The 25,921-nt window shown below is 40.1% G+C and overlaps 1 protein-coding gene and 1 pseudogene across 1 annotated transcript in view; one reads left to right on the forward strand and one right to left on the reverse strand.

The window, feature by feature from the left end:
• Nucleotides 1-2,986: 2,986 nt before the first annotated feature.
• Nucleotides 2,987-3,655, reverse strand: LOC128069180 (SIN3-HDAC complex-associated factor-like; annotated as a pseudogene).
• An 881-nt stretch (nucleotides 3,656-4,536) lies between these two features.
• The window catches only part of VWA5A (von Willebrand factor A domain containing 5A), a 29,679-nt gene continuing 8,294 nt past the window's right edge, over nucleotides 4,537-25,921 (forward strand). The window contains exons 1-15 of the mRNA XM_052661835.1: nucleotides 4,537-4,560; nucleotides 5,543-5,587; nucleotides 7,649-7,706; nucleotides 7,810-8,012; nucleotides 8,604-8,826; nucleotides 8,949-9,124; nucleotides 9,413-9,527; nucleotides 14,166-14,335; nucleotides 14,590-14,678; nucleotides 15,329-15,473; nucleotides 19,373-19,452; nucleotides 23,891-24,005; nucleotides 24,760-24,924; nucleotides 25,202-25,302; nucleotides 25,553-25,818. Of these exons, the coding sequence (XP_052517795.1) occupies nucleotides 7,664-7,706; nucleotides 7,810-8,012; nucleotides 8,604-8,826; nucleotides 8,949-9,124; nucleotides 9,413-9,527; nucleotides 14,166-14,335; nucleotides 14,590-14,678; nucleotides 15,329-15,473; nucleotides 19,373-19,452; nucleotides 23,891-24,005; nucleotides 24,760-24,924; nucleotides 25,202-25,302; nucleotides 25,553-25,818 (1,891 nt within the window). The 5' untranslated portion in view covers nucleotides 4,537-4,560; nucleotides 5,543-5,587; nucleotides 7,649-7,663. The remainder of the gene's footprint in view (nucleotides 4,561-5,542; nucleotides 5,588-7,648; nucleotides 7,707-7,809; nucleotides 8,013-8,603; nucleotides 8,827-8,948; nucleotides 9,125-9,412; nucleotides 9,528-14,165; nucleotides 14,336-14,589; nucleotides 14,679-15,328; nucleotides 15,474-19,372; nucleotides 19,453-23,890; nucleotides 24,006-24,759; nucleotides 24,925-25,201; nucleotides 25,303-25,552; nucleotides 25,819-25,921) is intronic.

A 25,921-nucleotide genomic window follows, 5' to 3' on the forward strand; every position in this document is an offset into this window, starting at 1 on the left:
GGAAAGAAAAGATACTCAGCTAGTTTCAGAGGAGGAAGGTGAGTTTCATAGTCACAATGTTTATGTTGTATAGGAATTAAAACAAACAGGTTCTAAATTAACTTCTGATTTTCCCGTAAGCTAGAGGTTCTGATGTTTGCAGGCCATCGAGCTACGGAAGTGAAGAGAAGAGCCTGTGGACACCTATCTTAGACTCAGATGTGTAGTGTCTGCTTAATGCTTAGTTAAGCCACATAGAGTCTAGTGTGTGAATTAGTCTGTGACATCATCAGCCTCTAAAATAGAAATTTTAATACTAGAAATATTTTTATACACAATGGACAATGCACAAAATGTCTTGTTTAATTTGTATGGCAATTCTTAGAAGTATTTAATTTTTTTTTTACAGGTTAAAACATGAGCTCAGAGAGCCTCTCTGATGGATCAGATGGTACCCTGTGTTAGAGCTGGCACTGAAACAAAATGTATTTGACTCATGATTCAGTGCTGTTTCTGCCACTTTTGTGTTAATGGTTCCCTTCTTTAAAAGGGGGCAATTATTTGACAGTCAACTTTGATTTTTAAAATATTATATTCTAGACCCATGCTGTGGGATATTATAGCCACTAGTTATATGTGGTCACTGAGCATTTGCAATGTAGTATGATTTTAGGTGTAGTGTAAATATAAATACATTATTAATTTCAAAAATTCATACAAAAAATGCAAAATGCTTCATAAGGAGTTTTACATCATTATATGTCAAAATATAAGTTTTGGTATATACCATATTAAATACAGCATTAAATTGATTTCAGCTACTTTTTTTTCTTTGCTTTTAAAAAATGGGCTTCTAGGACATTATAATCACTCATGTGACTGTATTCTCTTTCCTTTTCTAAAATTTTTTTTTCTTTTTAGTTTTTTGGCCATGTGGTATGTGGGATCTTAGTTCCCCTGCCAGGGTTCACACCTGCACATCTTACACTGGAAGGGTGGTGTCTTAACCACTAGACCACCAGGAAAGACCCCGCATTATCTTTCTATTGAGCAATGATGATCTAGACTTCACTTTTGTTTTTTTTTAAATTTTCTAATAAGACTAAATTTATTCAATACCCTAGTAAAAGTTTTGATTATAAGTATCCAACAGTATAAAAACTACAAAAGAGATTTGTAGATTTCTAATATATTAATACCAAGTGCATGACTACATACAGTACATCCTACAGGCAAAGAGAGGTGGAAGGGGGAAAGAAGACGGTGGTTGAGGTCTAGTAATAAATAAATAAATACAGAAGTAGAGATGATCCATATTATAGTATATTTTACCACCAATACTGCAGCCAAAATGTACAAAAAAGAATTTCAAAATAACTCAGGAGGAAGATGATCATGGCTGGGGTTCTTGTAATACACCTCAAAGTCTGCGGGAGCACTGACCCAACTCACTGTGTAGTCTGCGCATACGGTGGCTTGTAGTTTTTTCCAAAGGAAGAAATATAAAACTTTAAGTTTCAATTAAGAACTATAAAACTGTAGAGTGCCCATAAAAAGTGGCTCACTCTCTTGTTATGTATAATATCCAATCTTTAAAATCCAGTTTTAAAAATAAGTACCGAGTCATGTTTTACCAGGGAGGTAAACGATGCTTCCTCATTATGAAAACAGGTGATATATTTTCCCTGTACTTTTAGACAAGAGGCAATAGATAGTACTTTGGTTTGGGTTCAAGTAAAAGGCTTTTAATGAAGGTTTTAGAATGGAAGAGCTCCACATTTAGGATGTATCATCTAACACCTCAGTGTTCAGAAAGCCTGACTAAAAGAAGCCAGACCAAAACCAACCCACTCAGCATTAACACACACCTCTTTTCTTTTAGTAGAATTTTACTTTAATATAGAATGAAAAAAAAAAAAAATCCCAAAACCCTAACAGGTTAAAACAAGTCAAACAACCATTCTACACAGATAAAACTTTCACAAAGGTCAACTGAAGTAATCCAGAGCTAAAACTAAATTGTGCAGATTTTCAGTGAAGTCACCAGTCACGTAACATAAACAAATTATTTATACACTTGCAAGCCCTCTAAGAAACATGCCCCAAGAAGCATTAACCTTTGTTTTTCTCGTGTGCCATCCTAAAGACTTGCACATTGTTATTTTTCAGACAATCTAACATGTTTAATAGAGAATGTTCTCTACCAAGTGGTAATGCTTTGGTACTATTCATATAGGATTGCTTATCCTAAAGACTTGACATTTCCCCAAGAGGAACTTTAATTCTGCTTTAAGTTTTGATTCTGCTTTTTAAGTTTCATATAAATTAAAATCTGTATCGAATATCAATATGGAGGGAGGTGACATAGGATGCAACATATACAGTCAAGTTACCTCTGCATATTTAGAAATTACTCCTTCAAGATATTCACACCAGAGAGCTGCCTGTCCTGTTTAATATTCAGTAGTACAGGTTTGAATCACCAGAACCTTGGGAAGACCTTAATATTTCAGTTATTAACAACTATCTCTAGGGGCAAGTCCATGTTTACTGAGTTATGACAAATTTATTATAATGAAGGAAAACAAGTGTAGCCAGCCATCTTAAAAAATGCCCCAACCACTGCTTCTCAAAATAGAAAGACTAAAACAACATACGTTTATCATACAACAAATCCCATCTCTGTCCCCTGAAAATTCCCCTAGTTTCATTCATTAGAAGGGGATTTTTAAAAAAGACTTAAAGAGCACTTTACAGCAGCATTCAGCTTTCCTTTGAAATACTCAGCATCTTAAATATTATGTACACTTCTTTTTTATCTCTTAGTAAGTTTCACTGGCTTCACAAACTCTTGTGGAACTGGAGGAAAAATAACCCATTCAAAAGTATTTTACAAATCCATCTTTTGGCAGAATAGCAGGTATCCAAATTAAAAATAGGAGGGTCATTTTGTTGCTTTGTTTTCCAAAATTTAAATGTTTTTGCTCCCCTTCTACATAAAGCTTAGTCACCACTCCTGAGTGGAGATAGGCAGAGGCTCTGGCCTCTGCTCCTCCGGCTTCTCAGCAGCTGCTTTCTTATTGCTGCAGCAAGGCTTGAATAGATGTGTGTTGATGAGGACTTCCCCAAAACGGCCCTTATAGATAATGCCACAGCATATTTTCTGTCTTTTCCAGTATGTGAGATCTAAAAAGGAAAACACTGGCGTTCTGTTGGAGCCAGAAGCCATCTCTGTATCTGAGCCATCATCTGAGTGGTTACTGTAACAGGGAGACTGAGCTGGAGAGGCACTTGAGGTTGTACTGTGAGCATCAGAATTGTGGCGTTTAAATTCCTTCTGCAGTTTACTGATCTGGTTACTTTTTATTCTGTTTCTAGATAGAGTTTTCACTGTCTTTGGTTTCAGTGTAGTCTTTAGACTGGGTCCTGCCCTTGCGTCTACCACATAATTCCAGTTTTTTTTTTTTTTTGATCCTGCTGGCAATTTCTTCCATCTTTTCACAAGCAGGACACAGGCATTACAGATATCTCCTGAACGAGTCTCATGTAACCCAAAACAGCTCTGGTAATCCTTTTCATAGCGTTTACTGTCAGTGAATCGAGAACTGGAGGATTTAGCTCAGCAGCCCTCTATACTTCGGTACATCTTTGGCTTGTGAAAACCAAACATCTTTTCTTTTGGGCAATAGCCTTCCAAAAGCAGCCGTTCCACGCGCAATAATGTTCCCGAGGGGCGCAGTGCACGCCAAGTCAACCCCCACTTCAAATCGCTCCCTGCTCCTCAACTGCCTTGTCTAGAAAGATTGTCTCCTGCAGTTCTGGCGGGGAAGGTGTAGATTCCGCTTTCCCCTAAACTTTACTTTTGAAAAAATACTTTCAATTCTCATAGTTTTAATAGTAGTATGTAATTCATGGAAATGCTTAAAAACGTAGCTTTTAAATTGCTAAACTGATTTTGAATTCCAAAATGCACCTAAGGCCTGAATGAGCACAAATATTCTCAGTTATTTGCACTGTTAGCCCCCATCATTTGATTTTATAGCCGGAATGAAAAACCCACAAGTGACTCATGACTGGAAGACTTGGTCTGTGGGTGCCTTTCCTTGGCTCCTCATTTTCCTCACATATTGTAGGAAGGGATACAATCTTGGAACAAACGACTCAAATGAAAAATGAATCAATGATATAAAGCCAATAGAGTTTGGGGTCTAGCACAGTAAGAATGAAGAAACGCTAATTCAGTCTATTACAAAAACACGTAATTTTTGATGTTAATGTAGTTTCTTACAGTGTTTTCATTAAAAAAAAAAAAAAATCCCTTCCCTTTGCCTCTCCTGTTTGTTCCTTAACTGAGACAAGACAAAGGAAAACAAAAACAAAGACAAAAACGTTCCAGGGTTGAGGACTTGAACCAGAGAGAAGTGAAATTTTCAATATTCTGTGTAAGAATTTTCCGTCGATCCCTTAGTCACGTAGTCACTACCTTACATCCGGTCCCTAAGAGGGGGCGTGGCTTTCTGGAAATTCTGTCTGCCCCTGTTTTCTGCCTGCAGCGACGCAGAGTGCTGGGAACAGCTGGAGGTAAGTGAGTAGGGTGCCCGCGCCGGCGCTGAATGGCACCCTTTGCTCCTGAGGATTGAGACCTGCCTCTTACAACTCCCCTTCCCCGTCTTTAAATCTTTCGGGGCTCGTTTTAACTGTAAGCTCAGGGTAGGGACCTCAGTCCTGGAGTGCGATGCCCAGAGGGTATCTGCGGGTTTGGTGGGTCAGGGGAATCTTGCTGAATGTGAAAGGGGGGTGTAGCCATCTCCGGATAATCCCAAGACCCCTCTTTCTACTTCACTTCTCTTAATTCATTTTACTTTTGATCAACTTCTCTCGTTCTTTCTTCCTTCCTTTGTTTCCTGTGGACACTTGATGTTTCTCAATTTTATGTGATTTTATGCTGGGGAAATGGAGCTTCAAGCCTTCTCTCTCCAAAGCCCGCCACCCCCGACCCCCAACCCCCTCCCCAGTCGGATTGCAGCCTCTAAAGGTTTCTATATAGAAATTGAGGACTGACTCAGATCCCTTCCGTTAGTATTTGGATGCTGAAATTTTAGGACTGAATAAAGACTCAGTCACTTTCCGTTTCTAGAGGAGTCCCGCTTTCACCCACTCCTCTGGATTCCGGGTTCTCCACTTCTGCCCTGCAGCAGGCTGCAGGGGTGTGACCCATTGCGCCACCGCCAGCTGCTCCTTCCCGCCCCCGCTCTGCCGGGCGCCTGCATTCCTGAGGGTCAGCCTAGCCCTGAGGCCCCCCGCCCCCGGCTCAGTGAGCCATCTTCTGCTCTCCCTGCTGCCTGGGATTCAAGGCTTTGACCTTGGCCAGCCGCTGTGGCCAGTCTGCCTACCTGTTGCTGGCTGCATTTCTGAAGTGCCTTCTTGAAGGAAGAACTAATTCTGACGCAGCATCATTTGTTTGAAAAGGGTAGGGGAGAGGGTGCAGGAAATCAAATGACTGGCAAAGAGGGATTTGTTCTGGGGTCATAATCAGGAAATAAATAGGGTTGTTTCTTTATAGGAGACGTCCCTCTGCTTCTCTCACCCCATCTGAAAACCACCCTAGGTGAGTATTACCTAATTTTGGAGCATGGGTGGCCTGACATGTGACGCAGTTTCTTCAGCTGTTGTACCCGGTCGGTGTCCTCCTCCTGCTTTAAGCGCCCTGCTGGTGTGGTTAGCAATTCTTCCTGTCCCCAGCTCCAGCCTGTTCTAGCAGGAAATTTAGCCCAGTTAGGAGTCTGCATGGAAACCTCTCCTCCCCTACAGCTGGTACTGTGCTCTTTCTCTGTCAGATAGTGTGCCATTTTACCACACTCAGGTTTTACTCAGTTGCTAAAAATAAAAACAGACACGGAAGGAAGAGCCTGTTTTACTGGCTCTGATTTGTGAGGAGGGGCACCGCGATAAGAAACAGGATTGCCATCATCTGGAGGAGCAACCTGGACTTTGCTCTGGAGTGTGGGTAGTGTGTGATATACCTTAAATGGTGACTGGGATGAGCATAGATGGTCTGGAATACTTAGAGGCAATCTCACAAATGCTTGGGTTCAGAAAAGTCCCAGGGCATCTTCAATGGGTAGGACCAGCTCCACCTATTACTTCTCTGCATAAAGGAATTATAATGTAAATCACAGTATATGTACATACATTGATTTCTTTGTTAATATGTCACATGAAATGGTTGTCTAGGGTTATAGTAAAACTTGGAAGATATGTTTAGAATGGCCTGATTTAAAATAGAGGACATGCTACATGTAGCATGTAATATACATACATACATACATATATATATACACACACACACACACAGTGCAAATAGGTGATTCCCAGGTGGCTCAGTTGTAAAGGCTCACCCTATCATTGCAGGAGATGCAGGAGACAAGGGTTTGATCCTTGGGTGGGGAAGATCCCCTGGAGAAGGAAATAGCAACCCACTCCAGTATTCTTGCTTGGAAAATTCCATGGACAGAGGAGCCTGGCAGGCTACAGTCCAAAGCGCTGGACACATACATGTGTACAAACCACACACACATATATAAATATATCTTCAACAGGAGAATCCATCAGCAGTTTCAATTATGAACCACAAAAGAAAAGCTACAAGATAATTGCTCCAAATTGTAAGGGGGTCCATTTTGAATTTGGCAGCTTCCTACTTGTCTGAATAGCATGATCAAAGTGACACCAGAGGTCTATTTAATAATAGTAAAAGGAATAATAGGAACAATACTTATGTCTATTAACATTGCTTAACTGTTTCCTATAAGTCAGGCACTGTTCTAGGAACTTCACATGTACTAATTCATATATGCATATATGATATACAGCTATTATGGTTTTCATTTTAGCAAGAGAATACTGAGATTCAGAGGAGTTAAACTAATTACACTGATTCAATATATGTAACAAGTGGTGTATTAAATATGCTTTTGAAAAAACTGGAGCCAGCCTTTGAACAAACCTCAGGGTTTTTCAGAGATTTCCTATTTAGTATATACTTACTGAACCTTGCAGGTTCCCCACCTGGGTCTGGCATTTAGAAGGAGCCTTACTACCGGGTTTTCTCCAGTGGCTTAGATGGTAGATAATCAGCCTGCAATGCAGAAGACCTGAGTTCCATCCCTGGCTCAGGAAGATCCCCTGGAGAAGGGAATGGCAACCCACTCCAGAAGGGGTTGCCTGAAGGGTTCATAGATAGAGCAGCCTGGTGGACTACAGTCCATGGGATCACAAAAAGTCAGACACAACTGTGCAACTGACTTTTTTCTTACTATTAGCAACTTTTTCACCTATCCAGTCTTTTTTTCTAGGTTCCTTCCTCCACCATTATGCCAGAGAGAAGCAAATAAAACGCTGGTACTTGAGTGATTGGGCTTCTCTGGTGGCTCATCTGGTAAAGAATCAGCCTGCAATGCAGGAGACCTGGGTTTGATCCCTGGATTGGGAAGATCCCCTGGAGAAGAGAACAGCTATCCACTCCAGTATTCTGGCCTGGAGAATTCCATGGATTATATAGTCACAAAGAGTCACAAAGAGTCAAAAACGACTGAGTGACTTTCACTTTAATTTTCTGAGTGAATAGCTCCCAGCATGTTACTCTGTTCATCATGTGTTTTCTCCACAGTAACCCTGTGTCACCATGGTGTACCCAGGAGGTCTCCTAACCCCCCAGGAGAAGCCAGGTAAGTCTGACTCATAACTCTTACTTGCCTTCATACCTAACCTGGCCTATAGGAGGTATTCAGTTACATTTTGTTGAACTCTTGGACTCTGGTCTGTCTCCAGTGCCACTGAAGAGCATCTCTGTGACCTTGTCCTTCTGTGAGTTTGTGGCTGGTGTGTCTGCAACCTTAAACTACAAGAATGAGGAGGAAGTTCCCTTGGAGGCTTTCTTTATATTCCCCATGGATGAAGACTCAGCTGTCTACAGCTTCGAGGCCATGGTGGATGGAAAGAATATTAAAGCAGAATTACAGGACAAGATGACGGTACTGTGGATGAGTACATTACCTCCTTTCTCCTTTCCCTAATGCATACTCTTCAGGATCTCCAGCAAATGCAACTTCACAAAATACGCTGATGTTGAATGCTCTTTCCTTTATTCCCCTCTAACTGCTAATTTCCTAAAATCATTTGGAGGGAAAGTCAATCAGAGTCACTTAAGGTACAGCTGTGGGGACTTCCCTGGTGGCACAGTGGATAACAATCTGCTTGCCAATGCACGGTCATGGGTTCAATCCCTGGTCTGGGAAGATTCCACACGCCACGGGGCAACTAAGCCCACAAGATGCAAGTGCGGAAGGCCACATGCGAGCCTGTGCTCCACAACAAGAGGAGCCACCACACTGAGAAGCCCAAGCACCTCAGTGAAGAGTAGTCCCTGCTCACCACAATTAGAGAAAGCCCGAGCAGGCAACAGAGACCCACTGAAACCAAAAATAAAAGCAAATAATACAATTTAAAAATAAAGTGCGGGTGTGAACTTGGCAATACCAGCCACCGTTTCTCCCTGCTAGTCTTTGTTTTCTGTACCCTGTGTACCTCCACCGACTGTGTCGGCTTTCCTTCTCTGTCCTCAGGCACATACCAACTATGAGAATGCCATCATCCGGGGCCACCAAGCCTTCCTGTTAGAGGAGGACATGTGCTCCAGGGATGTGTTCTGTTGTAACGTGGGGAACCTCCTCCCCGGGTCGCAGGCGGAGCTCACCCTGAAGTACGTGCAGGAGCTGCCTCTGGAAGCAGACGGGGCTCTGCGCTACGTGCTCCCTGCTGTCCTGAATCCTCGGTACCAACTCTCTGGTCAGTCTCCTCTCCCTCCAAATACTCCTGGGGGAGTTGACGTAATTGGGGAAACCCCTTCAAGGCTGTAGGGTGCTAGAAAGAGTGGGAAGGGAACATAGAACTAAAATAACTTTTTGTAGGATGTTCTGAGGACAGTTGCCTTAATATGAAGACTCCTGTAGTCTCTTTGGAGGACCTGCCCTACACAATCAGCATGGTGGTGACCATCAGCTCCCAGCATGGTATTGACAGGATTCAATCCAACTGCTCCTTGAGTCCTATTGAGTACCTTGGAGATAACAAGACTTCTGCTCAGGTAATTCACAGGAGAGCATTATCATTGCTGGTACCCTTTTCCTTTAGATCTTGACCTTGGTCCTCACTCAATTCTTCCTCCTTATTTTTTCTTATTAACCCAGAGGGGATCACACTGTGCTCCCTCCTCACCCCCCCACCTTTAATTTCCCAAGCCTCCTCTCTGTTCTTGTTCCTGGTCTTGGCTGTTCTCCTTCATGGAAGAAGCCTGTAGCCCTCAGCTCTATCTAAAGGCAGGGCAAAGGCAGCGATAGTTCTAACATGGCATCTTTGTCTGTTCCCAATTCAGGTTTCCTTGGCCGATGGACACAAGTTTGACAGGGATGTGGAATTCCTGATTTACTACAGAGCAGTGCACACCCCTAGTGTAGTCGTGGAGATGGGAGAAGCTACCACAAAGTCAGGTATTGTCTTTCTCCCTCTGTGGTTACCTCCTGAGGAGTAACTTTCTGATTTGGAATTATCTTCAAATTATCCTCAGTTTTATTTCCTTCTATCCAGGAGTAGGTGAAACATTGAAACAGCTTACATTATGATGTGAAAGAAATGGTTAAGTTCAATGAATATCTTGTGGTTATATCTTTTAGGCAAATCTAAGTGCATCAGTAGATAATTGAACCAAGGACATGAGCAAATAATTCACCAGAGGAAACACTAGTTTACAAACATGTGACAATGATCAGTCTCTACAAAGGCAAATAAAAATAAAACTAATAATGTGACGTTTTCATTTTTCAAGTTATCAGAGATTTCCAAATCATGCTTTAAAAGGTGTGGTGAATTTGGTACTCAGAGATTGCCTGAACCAAAATAATTTGGTATCAAGCTTTTGAGGGGAAATGTGGCTACATGTGTCAAAATAAATGTTTATTTTAGTAATTCTAGGTTTGGGAATCTTACAAATGAAAATGAATCTAAATATAAGTAAAAATATGGATTGAAAAGTTCTCTTCTCTTTTAATTTAATCATATCAAAGACCAGTAAGCAATCAAAATGTCTTACAGTGGTTAAATTCACTATGCTAGGTATATTTGATGAGTTACCATGTAACTACTAAAATAATATACATTAACAGATTGAAATAATATGGGAAAAAGTTTTCCAAAGATTGTTAAGGTAAAAATGAGTTGTAGAAGTAGATTACCACTAGAAAATAATCTATGCATGGGGAAAAACCACTTTAAAACAGAGAAAGTATGCAAGAAGTAACTGTGATTAGTTTCAAAGTAAGTTTACTTTTTAAATCTAACAATTTCTGTTGGTCTTGATTCATATACCTTCACGTAATCTTACCTGGAATTCTTTTTTTGTGTGTGTAGTAAATTTATATACATCAACTTTACCCTTGTAACTTTTTTTTTGTCTTGGAAACCATGTCTTTTATTTTATTTTATTTTTTATTTTTTTTAATTTTAAAATCTTTAATTCTTACATGTGTTCCCAAACATGAACCCCCCTCCCACCTCCCTTCCCATAACATCTCTGTATAAAATCCCATTGCCTTGCATACATTCACCTTGCTGTTCAACCATCATCACTATCCATCTGCAGATATTTTTCATCTTGTCCTAGTTACTTAATTCTGAGACTATGTTTACTTTCTTACTGCTTAGCTTATTATTATTATATTATAATATATTATATACAAATTATTATTGTAATTTCTTTAATGTGTCTTTTTGGGGGGAATTCCTTGGTGGTCTAGTGATTAAGACTTTGCCTTCCAATGTAGGGGGTGTGGGTATGACCCCTAGTAAGGGAGCTAAGATCCTACATGCCTTGTGCCCCCAAAACAGAAATATGAAACAGAATTTATGTTGTAACAAATTCAGTAAAGTCTTTAAAATGGTCCACATCAAAAAAAAAAACTTTAAAAAATATTAATAGCAATTTATCTTATTTTCTAAATTTTTCTTAATATATGTGTAGTTTCCTTATAATTATAACTGGTATAACCCATATCCATCTCTTGTTCTGTGGGGCCTTTTTGGGCTGTCAGGCCACTGGATTGCAGGGACCTCAAAGAGGTCTATAACAGCTCCTCTTCCAGGAAGCCCCATGCTTTGTCTTTGTACATTAGTTGCCTGGCTTTGTCCTTTCCTTTTGGGGAGTTCCCCCTCAAGTGCCCCTGAAATTCTCCTGCAACAGTGACCTGGTCTTCGTGTGAGTATGTGTGTGTTCATATGCTCAGTTGTGTCTGACTCTTTTTAACCCCAGAGACTGTAGCCCGCCAGGCTCCTCTGTTCATGGAATTTCCCAGGCAAGAATACTGGGAAATTCATTTCCTTCTCCAAGCTATCTTCCTGACCCAGGGATTGAACCCACCCATGACTCCTATGTTGGCAGAGAGATTCTTTAGCAATGAGCCACCTGGGAAGCTGGACCTGGTCTTTACTCAGTTACTTTAATCCTCTGGAGAAAGTTCTATGTGTTGAATCTCAAGTGGTAAGGATTGAGATGTCAAGCCCTCTTCTTGCAAGCTCTATTAGCCTTAGGAGGACTTCAGGCGACCCCTTACAAATCTAGAGAATCCCGTCCAGCAGGGTCATTCACATCTTGCTTTCTAGATCATGTATTTGATTAAGATGACTTGCTATTTCCATCCATACAAAGAAGCAGATGACAGCTGACTGCTTGATTCACGAAAACAGTTTGTAGTTCGACCAAATGAAGCATACCACTACATGAGAGAAATGCATAGTGTGTTTCTCAAAAACTTAGACTGTACTTTCCATATTAAAAAAATGATATTAAAAAATGGTATATATAATTTAATAAAAATAATCACATAAAACAATTTATAAATAATTTTATAAAACAATTCTTAATTTAAGTTGAGCCACAGACTGAGTTTCTCAAGGGTACTGTATCAGACTTCCCTCACTTAACTCTTAAAATAATATTTAAAAAAAATTTTATTGGCCTATCATTGATTTACAATGTTGTGTTTCAGGTATACAGCACAGTGAGTCAGTTACACAAGTACATATAGCCACTCTTTTTTAGATTCTTCTCCCATGTAGGCCATTACAGAGTACTGAGTACATTTCCCTGTGTACAGCAGGTTCTTACTGGCTGTCTATTTTACATATGGTAGTGTGTAGGTGTCAATCCCAGTCTCCCAGTTTATCCATCTCCCCCACCTTATCCCCTGGTAGATATAAGTTTGTTTCCTACATCCATCTACTTCTGTTTCTTAAAATAATCTTGAGGCAGGTATTACTACTTTGATTTCACAGGAAACAGGCTAGCAAGCAGAGGAGCTAGGGTTTGAAATGCCTCATTTAAAAAAGAGCAAGTGGAGACTCTGGAGATGAAAATAATTTGAGTCATGACAAAAGAATAATGGTAAATGACACATATATAGTATTTCCTATGTGTCTGGCATTGTTCTAAAGTTATATATGGACTCATTTCACTGTTGTGGCAACCTCTCTGACCTCTTAGCACAGTGGTAGTCCCTCTGTAATGAGTTGTCTCTCAGAATGGAAAGTTATCTACCTTGCTCATTAAAAAAAAAAAAAGCTACTCCTTTATATCCAGAGATCCTGGATTGTATAAAAATTATTTTTGAATCAGTGCTCTATCAAATATTTGCAGAGCCACACCCATTTTATTTGGAAGCCATTTTGGTTATTGAGATATCTCAGAGGTAAGAGGTTAAACTGAACCAGATCTTGTTATCATTCTGAATCCCAGGGGTACTGATAATTTAAAGCTGTAATCCTAGAATCACTTTATAAAAATGGGATACTGGAATTTAATTCTGTGTCTTTTTATATTCTCTGAACAGTAAAGCTAGAGTTGGTATAACCCAGCCATTCTTAGTTCATCTCCTGTATCTGTTTTCACTTGTTCCTCAAAATAGAATCACAGCTCTGGCTTTTGCAACTTGGTAACATAGGCTAGATGCCCATGATCTCTTCCATACCATTATTTGGATGATGCTAGTGTTAGAGTGCAACACGCATTTAAGTACTTCTCTTTCTTTGTTCTGAAGAGTATCGTAAGTGCTTTGTACCCAAATGAAGCACAGATGGATTTCCTTGTCCTGTATGACACTCATTACACTCTCAGCTCTTGTAAATTGTCAGCATAAAAATTTCAACACAGTCATCATTGTTTTTTTTTTCAAAGCTGTAATTAAGAATTAAGGACAGGCTTTCCTGGGGGCTCAGATGGTAAAGACTCTGCCTGCAATGCCAGGAGACCTGGGTTCGATTCCTGGTTGGGAAGATCCCCTGGAGAAGGAAATGACAACCCACACCAGTATTCTTGCCTGGAGAATTCCACGGACAGAGAAGCCTGGCAGGTTACAGTCCATGGGGTTGCAAAGAGTCAGACAGAGCTCAGCGACTAACAGTTTCTTTTCCCTGGTGGCTCAGTGAAAGAATCGACCTGCCAGTGTAGAAGATACCAGTTTGATCCCTGGTCCAGGAAGATCCTACAAGCCACAAAGCAACTAAGCCCATGTGCCACAGCTATTGACCTTGTGCTTTGGAGCCTGGAAACTGCAGCTACTGGGCCTGTACACCCTAGAGCCCATGCTGGGCAACAAGAGAAGCCACTGCAATAAGCCCATGCACCACAACTAGAGAAAGCCCACGTGCAGCAGCCAAGACCCATCACAGCCAAAAATAAATAAAAAAGTTATTTAGAAAAATTAGAATTAAGACCCCATGTAAATAAATTTCCCTTTGATTTGATGTGAAGATATCAAATAAATTAGCTTGATTCCTCTGGCAAATGCTGGGACATTTTAATGACGTATTTCACTCCCAACTGCTAGGCGATTAACATCCAGATATAGTATTTTAATATTGCTTGTATATAGTAAATTCTACCCTCTTTCTTCTCTTTCATATCTGTAATACATCTATATCTTTTATATGTTTGTAACTCACCTCAAATTCTTTGCCAGCAGATATCGTATAAAGAGTAAGCTGTTTAAGATTTGTGTTTTCTTAGCTCCATAGGTAACTCACTACAATTGATTCTTGAGTTCCCTTTTTCTTACCACGTCTTTATTCTTTCTGAGTAGATGGTGTGTTGGGAGATCCAGCTGCAATGGTGACTTTCTACCCAAATATCCCAGAAGCTCAGGCATCAATTGCCTGTGGAGAATTCATCTTCCTCATGGACTGCTCAGGAAGCATGCAGAGCCCCATAAGTAAGCAGAGGAAATCTCAGCTGCGCATAGATGTAGCCAAGGTAAAAGCAGTTTCTTTCTTTTCCTAGTCACCTGCTCAAGTGGGAGTGAATCTTGGGGATTAAATTAGGGTCCATTGGAGCTATAGGTCTGTTCCCCATCTGAGTTACAGTTAACATGACTACTGTGAGGTTAGCCTTGGAACAGAAGGGTCTGGGGGAATGAAGGGGTGAAGACCCATTCCTGAGTTAGATTAGCAGGGTCATGTGATTGAGAGGATCCTTTTTCACTGTCTTCTCACATGGTCTTCCTTCAGGAAACACTGATTTTGCTTCTGAAGAGTTTGCCTCTAGGCTGTTATTTCAACATCTATGAATTTGGATCTACTTATGAGGCATTCTTTCCGTAAGTTTCCAGAAAGTCCATAGAGAATTCAAAAAGCTACTTTATACAATGAAATATTAATCAGGAAAAGGAACAGATTTGAGTCAGTTGTAGTGACTGCTCTCTTCCCTTATACAGAGTAAAGTAAGTCAGATAAACAAGTATCACATACTGACACATACGGAATCTAGAAAAATGATATTGATGAACCTAGTAGGGAACAGACTTGTGGACACAGTGAGGGAAGTTGAGGGTGGGCTGGATTGAGAAAGTAGCACTGACGGTATATACAGCATCATGTGTAAAATAGATAGTGGGAAGTTTCTGTGTCACACAGGGAGCTCAGCCTGGCACTCTGGCTGGTATGGAGACGGGGGAGGGAGGGTTAAGAGGGAGGGGGTATATATATATATATATAAAACTATGACTGATTCATGTCGGATGTCAGAAACCAACACAACATCAACGGAATTTTTCATCAACTAAAAAATAAAATAAATAAAAATTTTAAAAAGGCTACTTTAAAGAAAGGACTAGATTGTTAAAGGGGTTGCTGCAGAATTGACTTTGGCTTTGGAGATTTCAAGTTAAAGTTGTGTACAATTCAGGGACTTAATACTGGGCTATGTCCAGTAGCCTTCATTTCACTGCGGAGTGTTCGTTTTTCTCAGGAATAGTGTGAAGTACGCTCAGAGTACTGTGGAGGAGGCACTGCGAAGAGTTAAGCTTATGAGGGCTAACCTCGGGGGTACGGAAATCTTGACACCACTCCAACACATTTACAAGCAGCCTTCTGTCCCAGGCCACCCCCTGCAGGTAAGAATTGGAACAGAGCTCAAAAAAGGGGTGGAATAGAATCCTTGATCAAGAATACATAGCTCTGGGCTTCATCACAGGATTGTTGAAATGTGGTAGTCATTTAGCCGTGGGCTTCCCAGGTGAAGTGGTATAGAATCATTGGTGGTATAGCCTCAGCGGTATAGAACCCGCCTGCTAATGCAGGAGGCTCGGGTTCAATCTCTGGGTCAGGAAGATGCCCTGGAGATGGAATTAGCAATCCACTCCCGTATCCTTGCCTGAGAAATCCTGTAGACAGAGGAGCCTGGCTGGCTATAATCCTTGGGGTCACAAAAGAGTCGGACATGACATAACGACTAAACAAGAACACAAATTTAGCTTTATGTCCTATAATAAAGAGACTAAGACAAGAGGCATTTGATGGAATTCCTCTCCCTTAGCTCCATGCTATGGACTATGGATGAAGGAAGCTCTTTTGGGAAGTGCGACAGAAGCCTTGCCTGAAACTAGCAGAGGAGATGCTATTCTCAGGGTTCTGATCAGACCATGTGAGAGATGTGAACTTTAGGAACCTCATACCTGTCTGAATCACAGAAACCATAATCACAGAAAAACTAGCCAATCTGATCACATGGATCACACCCTTGTCTAACTCAATGAAACTAAGCCATGCTGTGTGGGGCCACCTAAGACAGGCGCGTCATGGTGGAGAGGTCTGACAGAATGTGGTCCACTGGAGAAGGGAATGGCAAACCACTTCAGCATTCTTGCCTTGAGAATCCCATGAACAGTAATAAAAGCCCAAATGATAGGATACTGAAAGAGGAACTCCCCAGGTTGGTAGGTGCCCAGTATGCTACTGGAGATCAGTGGAGAAAGAACTCCAGAAAGAATGAAAGGATGGAGCCAAAGCAAAAACAATACTCAGTTGTGGTAGTGGCTGGTGATAGAAGCAAGGTCCGATGCTGTAAAGAGCAATATTGCATAGGAACCTGGAATGTCAGGTCCATGAATCAAGGCAAATTGGAAGTGGTCAAACAAGAGACGGCAAGAGTGAACATCGACATTCTAGGAATCAGCGAACTAAAATAGACTGGAATGGGTGAATTTAACTCAGATGACCATTATATCTACTACTGAGGGCAGGAATCCCTTAGAAGAAATGGAGTAGCCATTGTGGTCAACAAAGAGTCTGAAATGCAGTACTTGGATGCAATCTCAAAAATGAGAGAATGATCTCTGTTCATTTCCAAGGCAAACCATTCAATATCATGGTAATCCAAGCCTATGCCCCAACTAGTAATGCTGAAAAGCTGACATTGAACGGTTCTATGAAGACCTACCAGACCTTTTAGAACTAACACCCAAAAAACATATCCTTTTCATTATAGGGGACTGGAATGCAAAAGTAGGAAGTCAAGAAAGACCTGGAGTAACAGGCAAATTGGGCCTTAGAGTACAGAATGAAGCAGGGCAAAGGCTAGTAAAGTTTTGCCAAGAGAACACACTGGTTATAACAAACACTCTGTTCCAACAAAACAAAAGAAGACTCTACACATGGACATCACCAGATGGCCAACACTGAAATCAGATTGATTATATTCTTTGCAGCCAAAGATGGAGAAGCTCTATTCAGTCAGCAGAAACAAGACCGGGAGCTGACCGTGGCTTAGATCGTGAACTCCTTATTGCCGAATTCAGAGTTAAATTGAAGAAAGTGGGGAAAACCACTAGACCATTCAGATATGATCTAAATCAAATCCCTTATGATTATACAGTGTAAGTGAAAAATAGATTAAAGGGACTAGATATGATAGACAGTGCCTGATAAACTATGGACAGAGGTTCGTGACATTGTACAGGACACAGGGATGAAGACCATCCCCATGGAAAAGAAATGCAAAAAAGCAAAATGGCTGTCTGAGGAGGCCTTACAAATAGCTGTGAAAAGAAGAGAAGTGAAAAGCAAAGGAAAAAAGGAAAGATATAAGCATCTGAATGCAGCGTTCCAAAGAATAGCAAGAAGAGATAAGAAAGCCTTCCTCAGTGATCAATGCAAAGAAATAGAGGAAAACAACAGAATGGGAAAGACTAGAGATCTCTTCAAGAAAATTAGGGATACCAAGGGAACATTTCATGCAAAAATGGGCTTGATAAAGGACAGAAATAGTATGGACCTAACAGAAGCAGAAGATATTAAGAAGAGATGGCAAGAATACACAGAAGAACTGTACAAAAAAGATCTTCAAGACCCAGATAATCACGATGGTGTGATCACTCACCTAGAGCCAGACATCCTGGAATGTGAAGTCAAGTGGGCCTTAGAAAGCATCACTACGAACAAAGCTAGTGGAGGTGATGGAATTCCAGCTGAGTTATTTCAAATCCTGAAAGATGATGCTGTGAAAGTGCTGCACTCAATATGCCAGCAAATTTGGAAAACTCAGCAGTGGCCACAGGACTGGAAAAGGTCAGTGTTCATTCCAATCCCAAAGAAAGGCAATTTCAAAGAATGTTCTAACTACCACACAGTTGCACTCATCTCACACACTAGTAAAGTAATGCTCAAAATTCTCCAAGCCAGGCTTCAGCAGTACATGAACCGTGAACTTCCAGATGTTCAAGCTGGTTTTAGAAAAGACAGAGGAACCAGAGATCAAATTGCCAACATCCGCTGGATCATGGAAAAAGCAAGAGAGTTCCAGAAAAACATCTATTTCTGCTTTATTGACTATACCAAAGCCTTTGACTGTGTGGATCACAATAAACTGGAAAATTCTGAAAGAGATGGGAATACCAGGCCACCTAACCTGCCTCTTGAGAAACCTATATGCAGGTCAGGAAGCAACAGTTAGAACTGGACATGGAACAACAGACTCATTCCAAATAGGAAAAGGAGTACGTCAAGGCTGTATATTGTCACCCTGCTTATTTAAGTTATATGCAGAATACATCATGAGAAACGCTGGGCTGGAAGAAGCACAAGCTGGAATCAAGATTGCTGGGAGAAGTATCAATAACTGCAGATACGCAGATGATACCACCCTTATGGCAGAAAGTGAAGAGGAACTAAAAATCCTGTTGATGAAAGTGAAAGAGGAGAATGAAAAAGTTGGCTTAAAGCTCAACGTTTAGAAAACTAAGATCATGGCATATGGTCCCATCACTTCATGGGAAATAGATGGGGAAACAGTGGAAATAGTGTCAGACTTTATTTTTTTGGGCTTCAAAATCACTGCAGATGGTGACTGCAGCCATGAAATTAAAAGACGCTTACTCCCTGGAAGGAAAGAAAGCTGTGATCAACCTAGATAGCATATTGAAAAGCAGAGACATTACTTTGCCAACAAAGGTCCGTCTAGTCAAGGCTATATTTTTTCCAGTAGTCATGTATGGATGTGAGAGTTGGACTGTGAAGAAGGCTGAGCACCGAAGAATTGATGCTTTTGAACTGTGGTGTTGGAGAAGACTCTTGAGAGTCCCTTGAACTGCAAGGAGATCCAACCAGTCCATCCTAAAGGAGATCAGTCCTGGGTGTTCATTGGAAGGACTGATGTGGAAGCTGAAACTCCAATACTGTGGCCATCTCATGCGAAGAGTTGACTCATTGGAAAAGACTCTGATTCTGGGAGGGATAGGGTCAGGAGGAGAAGGGGACGACAGAGGATGAGATGGCTGGATGGCATCACTGACTTGATGGACATGAGTTTGAGTGAATCCGGGTGTTGGTGATAGACAGAGAGGCCTGGCGTGCTGTGATTCATGGGGTTGCAAAGAGTTGGACACAACTGAGCGACTGAACTGACCTGTCTGAAGTGACATGAGTCTTTGAAATGAAATAGTTGGGGTTTTTCAAGGGCAAGTTCTGATGTCTTTAAATATACTTCAGAGACTTGATGGATGTTTTCTTTCTACAGCTTTTTGTCTTCACAGATGGAGAAGTTACTGATACATTTACTGTCGTTAGAGAAGTTAAGAGCCACTGTCTAAGGCACAGGTATGAGTTAATGTGTCTGGACCCACATAATGTCACATGCAATCTAGTGCCACCTGATAACAGTCTTCATATTCCTTTCAGACAACAGAATGATTCAAGTATTTTAGTTTTAATACTGAAAATATTTTCCTATATAATCTTCACTTCCTACTAAAAGAAAAAAGTAGTTTTCTAAATAATATCAACAACACAATGAAATCATTATCTTGTGGTGTCTCTAAACCACAATGGAAACAAAAACTGAACAGTAAGATTTTTTCTTTACTATAAACATTGCAATCAAAATAATACAGAAACTATGCAACTTTAAATATACAGTTGGGTGAATTATCGGAGTTACACACATGTGTAACCACCACACAAGTCTAGCACCAGAATGGTTCTGACTTCTCTATCCATTTCCATCACATCCTAATTTTAATCTCTACTGATTTTTTTCCTCTCCAAAGAGGAAATAAAAGAACACTGTGGATTATTTTTGTTTGTTTTTGAATGAAAATAAATGAGTTATGCAGCATGTTTTTGTTTCTGTGTATCTGGCTTAGTTCCCTCAGCTATATGTTGAGATTCATGCATATTTTTCATGGAGCCATAATTTTCATTGGTATATAGTATTCCATAGGGTGATTATACCATAATTTATATATTGATTCTACTGATGATGGTCTTTGGTTTCGTTGCTAAAAATTATACTTCTGTGAACATTCTTGCATTCTTGTACATGCATTTTTTGGACATGAAAATGTGTATACATATATATGAATATATACATACATATCTATGCCTATATAATATAGAATTTAAACACACTGACATCATTGTGAAATTTTGGGGGTATACCAAATAGTTTTCCAAGTTACTGTGCTAATATAATACATACCAGCATTGTATCAGGGTTCCAGTTGCTGCTTTACTTATCCAAAATTTGGCATTTGTCTGTTAAAACTGTAACTAATGTTGTGGGTGTGTGTAGTACTAGCTCATCATGGTTTTAATTTACATTTTCCTAAGTAATGAAGTTGAGCACATTTTCATAGTTATTGATCACTTGGATGTCCTTTTGTGATCAAGTCTCTTTCTAATTTTTTTCTATTAGATTTTCTTTTTTAAAAAATTGATCTGTAGTTCATTCTATGGTCTAGGTACAAACAGTTTCTGAGATGTTCTAGAAATATAGTATTCTGTTCTATGGCTTTCCCTCAAGAGGGTATCTTTTGATTAATAATTGTTCTTAATTTGATATAGTTTTCTCTTTTAGTAATTTGCTTTACGGTTAGTATTTTTTTCTATTCTGTTAAAAAGTCTTCCATTATCCAAGGTCTTCAAGCTATTTGCCTTTGTCATTTTCTAGAAGATTTATTGTATTTTCTTTCACAGTTAGAATCACAGTTGATCTGAAATTTATTTTTGTGAATTGTATGAGTTAGGGGTCAGGGTTCTTTTTTCTCTCTCTTTTTTGTTTTCATGTGGATATTATGTTGACCTTGTATCTTTTATTTAAAAGCTTGTCCTTTGCTCAGTGATGTACAGAGCCATTTTGTCACAAACAAGCATCTATCCATGTGTGGCTTGTTTCTGGATCCTCTGTTGCATTCTGTTGGTCTGTTTATTTGGACATGTGCCAGCAATACACTGTATAAACTAATGTTACTTTCTGATAAATTTTCATTTCTAGTAGAGTAAGTCCTCAGCTTTGCTCTTTTTCAAGACTTAGTCATTCTTTGATTTTTTTGTATTTTATGATTAGCTTGTCAGTTTTTACCAAAAGAGGAAACATGTTTGGATATTGACTAGAATTGTATTCTCTTTATAAGTCAGTTTTGGGAGAACTTTAATATTTGCTGTAACAAACGTTTCCTCTATATGATATGTCCTTCCTTTCATTTGGGTCTTTCTTCATTTTTTCTAAATATGTGTTTCCTATATATTGTTTTGAAATATTTATCAAACCTAGCAAATAGTTGCAAGAATAAAGCAATAGATGTTCATATACCGTTCACTCACATCCAGCAGTCATCACCGTTTTAACATATTGATTTCACTTAATTTTTTTGGTCTGAAATAGTTGAAAGCAAGCCACAGATGCCATGACCTTTCTTATGCATATCATTTTGCATTCATCTTCTAAGAACTAAGAGTATCTGACAAATAGCCAGAATAAAACTACTTGGGCGTCCTTGGTGGCTCAGAGGTAAAGAATACACCTGCCAATGCAGGAGACATGGGTTCAATCCCTGACCCAGGAAGATCCCACATGCCACAGAGCAACTAAGCCCATGGGCCACAACTATTGAGCCTGTGCTCTAGAGCTCGGGAGCTACAACTCCTGAAGCCTGTGTGCCCTAGAGCCTGCACTCCACAACAAGAGAAGCCACTCCAATGAGGAGCCCACACACCACAGCTGGAGAGTAGCCCCCTCTCACTATAACTAGAAGAAAGTACACATAGCAACAAAGACTTAGCACAGTCAAAAAGAAATACGTAAATTAAAAAAACCAACTACTCAATTCAGGATATTTAATTTTTATATAATACATTATTTAAATATAGGTCATTTTGCCAATTTTTAAGTAATGTCATATAGAATTTTGCTTGCTTTTTTATTTTTCTTCAGGAGGAAATCCAATAATAAGTATTTTATTTAGTTATTATGCCTCTTTAATCTCTCTTCCTCTAGAGTAGTTTCTTGGCTTTTCATTATCTTTAATAACACTGACATTTTAAAAGATTACTAGCTAGTTATTTTTGTAAAATTGCAATTATGTTTGTTTGACTATTTAAGTTTATGTTTAGATTAATAGTAAAATATTTTTGTAAAAAATATTCCAAAGTGAATTTGGGCCTGGCTGTGAATTTTGTCACTTAGTTAAAGATGGTATCTGACATATAACTTTGATATTTTTGTAAACATCTTGTTTTCAGCCAATGTTTACCCAGTAGTTTTAGCATTCACTGACGATTATTGCCCAGATTGCTGTTAGTGGTTACAAAATGGTGATTTTTTTCCAATTCTGTCAACGTTTCCATATTTATTACTTGGCATCCTACTGTAAAGAGGAATTTTCTCTTCCTGACTACCTCTGTCCCGCCCCCCACCAACCTTTTTTGTTGTTGTTGTATCAATGTGTACTTTTGGATTCTTCTATATTTTTCATTTTTTAAAGATTCATTGCTCTCATTATCTATTTAGATTCTCAGAATTTCTAAGGTTGGTCAGTGGAAGCCCTTTTAACTTGCTCCTGTGTCTTTTTTCACATATCTCTGGTTTATGAATATGTTCTTTTTTTCTTACCAAAAACAACAACAAAAAAACAATTTAGAGATCATGTTGAGAATTTGAAGAAGATAATACCAGTATGTTGGCAGGCTGTGGTCTCTGGAGGACTTGATCACAGTTAGGTTCCTACAGTTGGATGTCAGATTCTTAGCTCTCCATGTTGAAGAGCATTAATCCTGAGGCTGATATCACTAGATATGGGGATGATGACTCACATTAACCTGATAAAAAAGAGATGGATTTATAGGCCAGAATTATAGTGTATTAATTTCATATAATGAAAACTATTTCTCATGCCCTTAAAAATGCTTATATTTGTAGTATCTCTGCTTATAGACAGTCTTATTTGGGAATCTGTTTGTGGTTTAAAAGCTATTAGGTGCACATCGACAAGGGTGGGGAGATGACCCTCTAGTTGAAAGAGCAGGAGGCACTTTTTCCCTGGCGGCTCAGATGGTAAAGAATCTGCCTGCAATGCAGGAGACCAGGGTTTGATCCCTGAATAATCAGGAGGATCTCCTGGAGAAGGGAATGGCAACCCACTCCAGTATTCTTGCCTGGAGAATTCCATGGACAGAGGAGCCTGGCGGGCTATGGTCCATGGGGTTGCAAAGAGTCGGACATGACTAAACACCTGACACTTTCACTTTTCATAAGACTGGCCTTTTGGGGGCAGATGTGGTTTCGTTACAGTGTTAGTCAAACACTGATGGCAGTGTCTGTTTTTCCTAACTTCTGATTTCTGATTAGTTCTTTGGATTGATTATTAAAATAATCGATGAGGATGCAGTCCTATTAGTTTTTTTTTTTTTTTTCTGCTTCTAGATTCAGTGTAATATATAATGGTTTGCCAGGGGCATCTTATGATCAGACTAGTGCTCAATGCAATTTCTGCTTTTTCGTAGATAGGTGATCTTGGACATATTTTTTAAGTCCTTCGGGCCTTAGCTCCTTACCTGCGAAAATGAGATATTAGCCTATGTCTTAGGAACCTTGTGATGATTAAATTGCATCATTAATTTAAGACATCTGGTCTCCTGAAATATGCTCAATAAATGGTAGCTCATACTTTTGGTCAAGGAAGAAACTATTTATGTATTTTTGATCATTTTGTGTTAATTTTATAGTGCCTGTCTCTAACATCTTCTTTTATAATTCCAGATGTTTTTCATTTGGTATTGGTGAAGGAGTCTCCACCAGCCTAGTAAAAGGCATTGCCCGGGTGTCACGGGGCACTTCAGAATTTATCACAGGCAAGGAGAGAATGCAGGCCAAGGTGAGGGACAGGCCTTGTGTCTAGAGGTGGCAATATAAGAAGAGTGTGGAGCAGAGTGGGGCAACAACTCCCTGCCAGCATTCATTTTCTTATATCCCCAGGGACTTGGGCTATATACTTAATGGGACTACTTTCAGCCTTATGCAGAAGGAGCCCAGTATATAGTTTGGGGAGAAATGGCATCTGGTTCTAGTAATTGGAGGCCCAGAGCCAAGATGCTGGAATAGGTTAGGGCTTTGGGTTTAAGACCCGAAACAGAGAAACTGAATTTTGAATGTCATGATTGAGATTCCAGGTGTTTGCTTTAGGGCCTCTTTTGGTATTGAACCCCATCCTCTGTGCAAATACTACAAAGTAAAGATGAAGGAACAGCAGTCGTAGGTCTGGTAGATTGGAAGAGGTGGTAGAATGATAGTCCATTTGCTTCATATACACAAGGGAAGGCATCTTCCACCTCTCGTTATATTTCTAAATTCCTCTTTGCCAGATCTCTTATCCAATCCCTACCTCTCCTGGGTTTCCTTTCCCAGACATTTCCTTCCTTCCTTCATAATTATGTCATTCAATCTCTCAATGTTAGTTTCCTCATTTGTAAAGCAAGAGTAATAATGCCCATGTCCTGGTGCAGATAGTATCAAGGAATAGGTGTATTATGTACTGTATTGCCTAACACTAGGTATGTGATATTCAGTTAGTAGTAGTATTGTTGCTGTTTCTATGTTCTGTGCTTATTCTGGTCTTTTTCCTTCACCAGGCACTTAGAGCCCTTAAACGTTCTCTGCAGCCTGTGGTAGACGATGTTTCTCTCAGCTGGGATTTGCCTGATGGTCTGTCTGCTAAAATGCTTTCCCCAGAACAGACTGTCCTCTTTAGGGGTCAGAGATTAATCCTGTATGCCCAGTTGACCGGAACAATGCCGGTGAGTTCTCATTCTTGTCTGTTCCTCTAGTCAGAGTAGCTATTGTCCTAAATTCTGCTCTGGGCAATTCCATGAAAGCTGGTAGAGTCTCATCAGGAGATTTCCCTTGCCAGGTAGAGTCAGCCCGGCCCTTCTCTGTTATTTCAAGTCTCTGATTTCTTGAGTGGCCTGGTTCCCTGTCAGAAATTTAATGGGTTGGGTTGGGGAGCTGCCCCATATCTATCCTTTCTTTTGGTAATCTCTTCCTCTGCCATTTTTACCCTTCTCTAATTTGTAGCCAGCAGAGGCAACAGGAGAAGTTTGCCTCAAGTACACACTCCAAGGAGAGAGTCTGGAGAATAAAGTGACATTTTCCCTACAACCCAAGCTCGATGCCAAGTGAGAATTCAGTGTTCCTTTGCTATTTTCTTTCTTTCTTGTTTGGTCTCTGCCATCCTTCAGGGTTGATTTCCTTCTCTTATTTTGGGGTTCAGTAGTGGCCCTACCATCACTTCTCCTTCCTAACCCATTTATCTCTTTTTCTTCCCCTAATCTGGTTTTTCCCTCCTTTTCAGCCTTAACTTTTGAGGGTCCCGTACAACTGACTTTTGTGTGAGTCTCTAAGTCACAGGATTTATTTTTTTTTTAGCCTCACCATTCACCGACTTGCAGCCAAATCCTTTCTGCAGACCAAGGACATGGGCCTCAGGGAAACTCCTGCAGGTGATAAAAAAGATGTGTTGAAAGTTAGCATGGAGTGTGGAGTCATAAGCTCCCACACAGCTTTCATTGCTGTCAACAAGGATCTCAGCAAGCCAATTCAGGGGCCACTGGCTCCTCGGGATGTTCCAAGGCCAATGCTGTTGTATGCTGCCCCAGTGATGCAATCCTTGTCACCACAGAGGTGTGGAACTGGTAAGTTTTACCCCACTCAAACTCATGCAAAAGAAGGGCCTCTGGACATCTGAACACAGCATTTAAAGCAAAGGTTTGTGAAAGGTCCTTGTTGTTCAGTTGC

This window comes from Budorcas taxicolor, chromosome 25, assembly GCF_023091745.1.
Source record: "Budorcas taxicolor isolate Tak-1 chromosome 25, Takin1.1, whole genome shotgun sequence".
NCBI lineage: Eukaryota > Metazoa > Chordata > Mammalia > Artiodactyla > Bovidae > Budorcas > Budorcas taxicolor.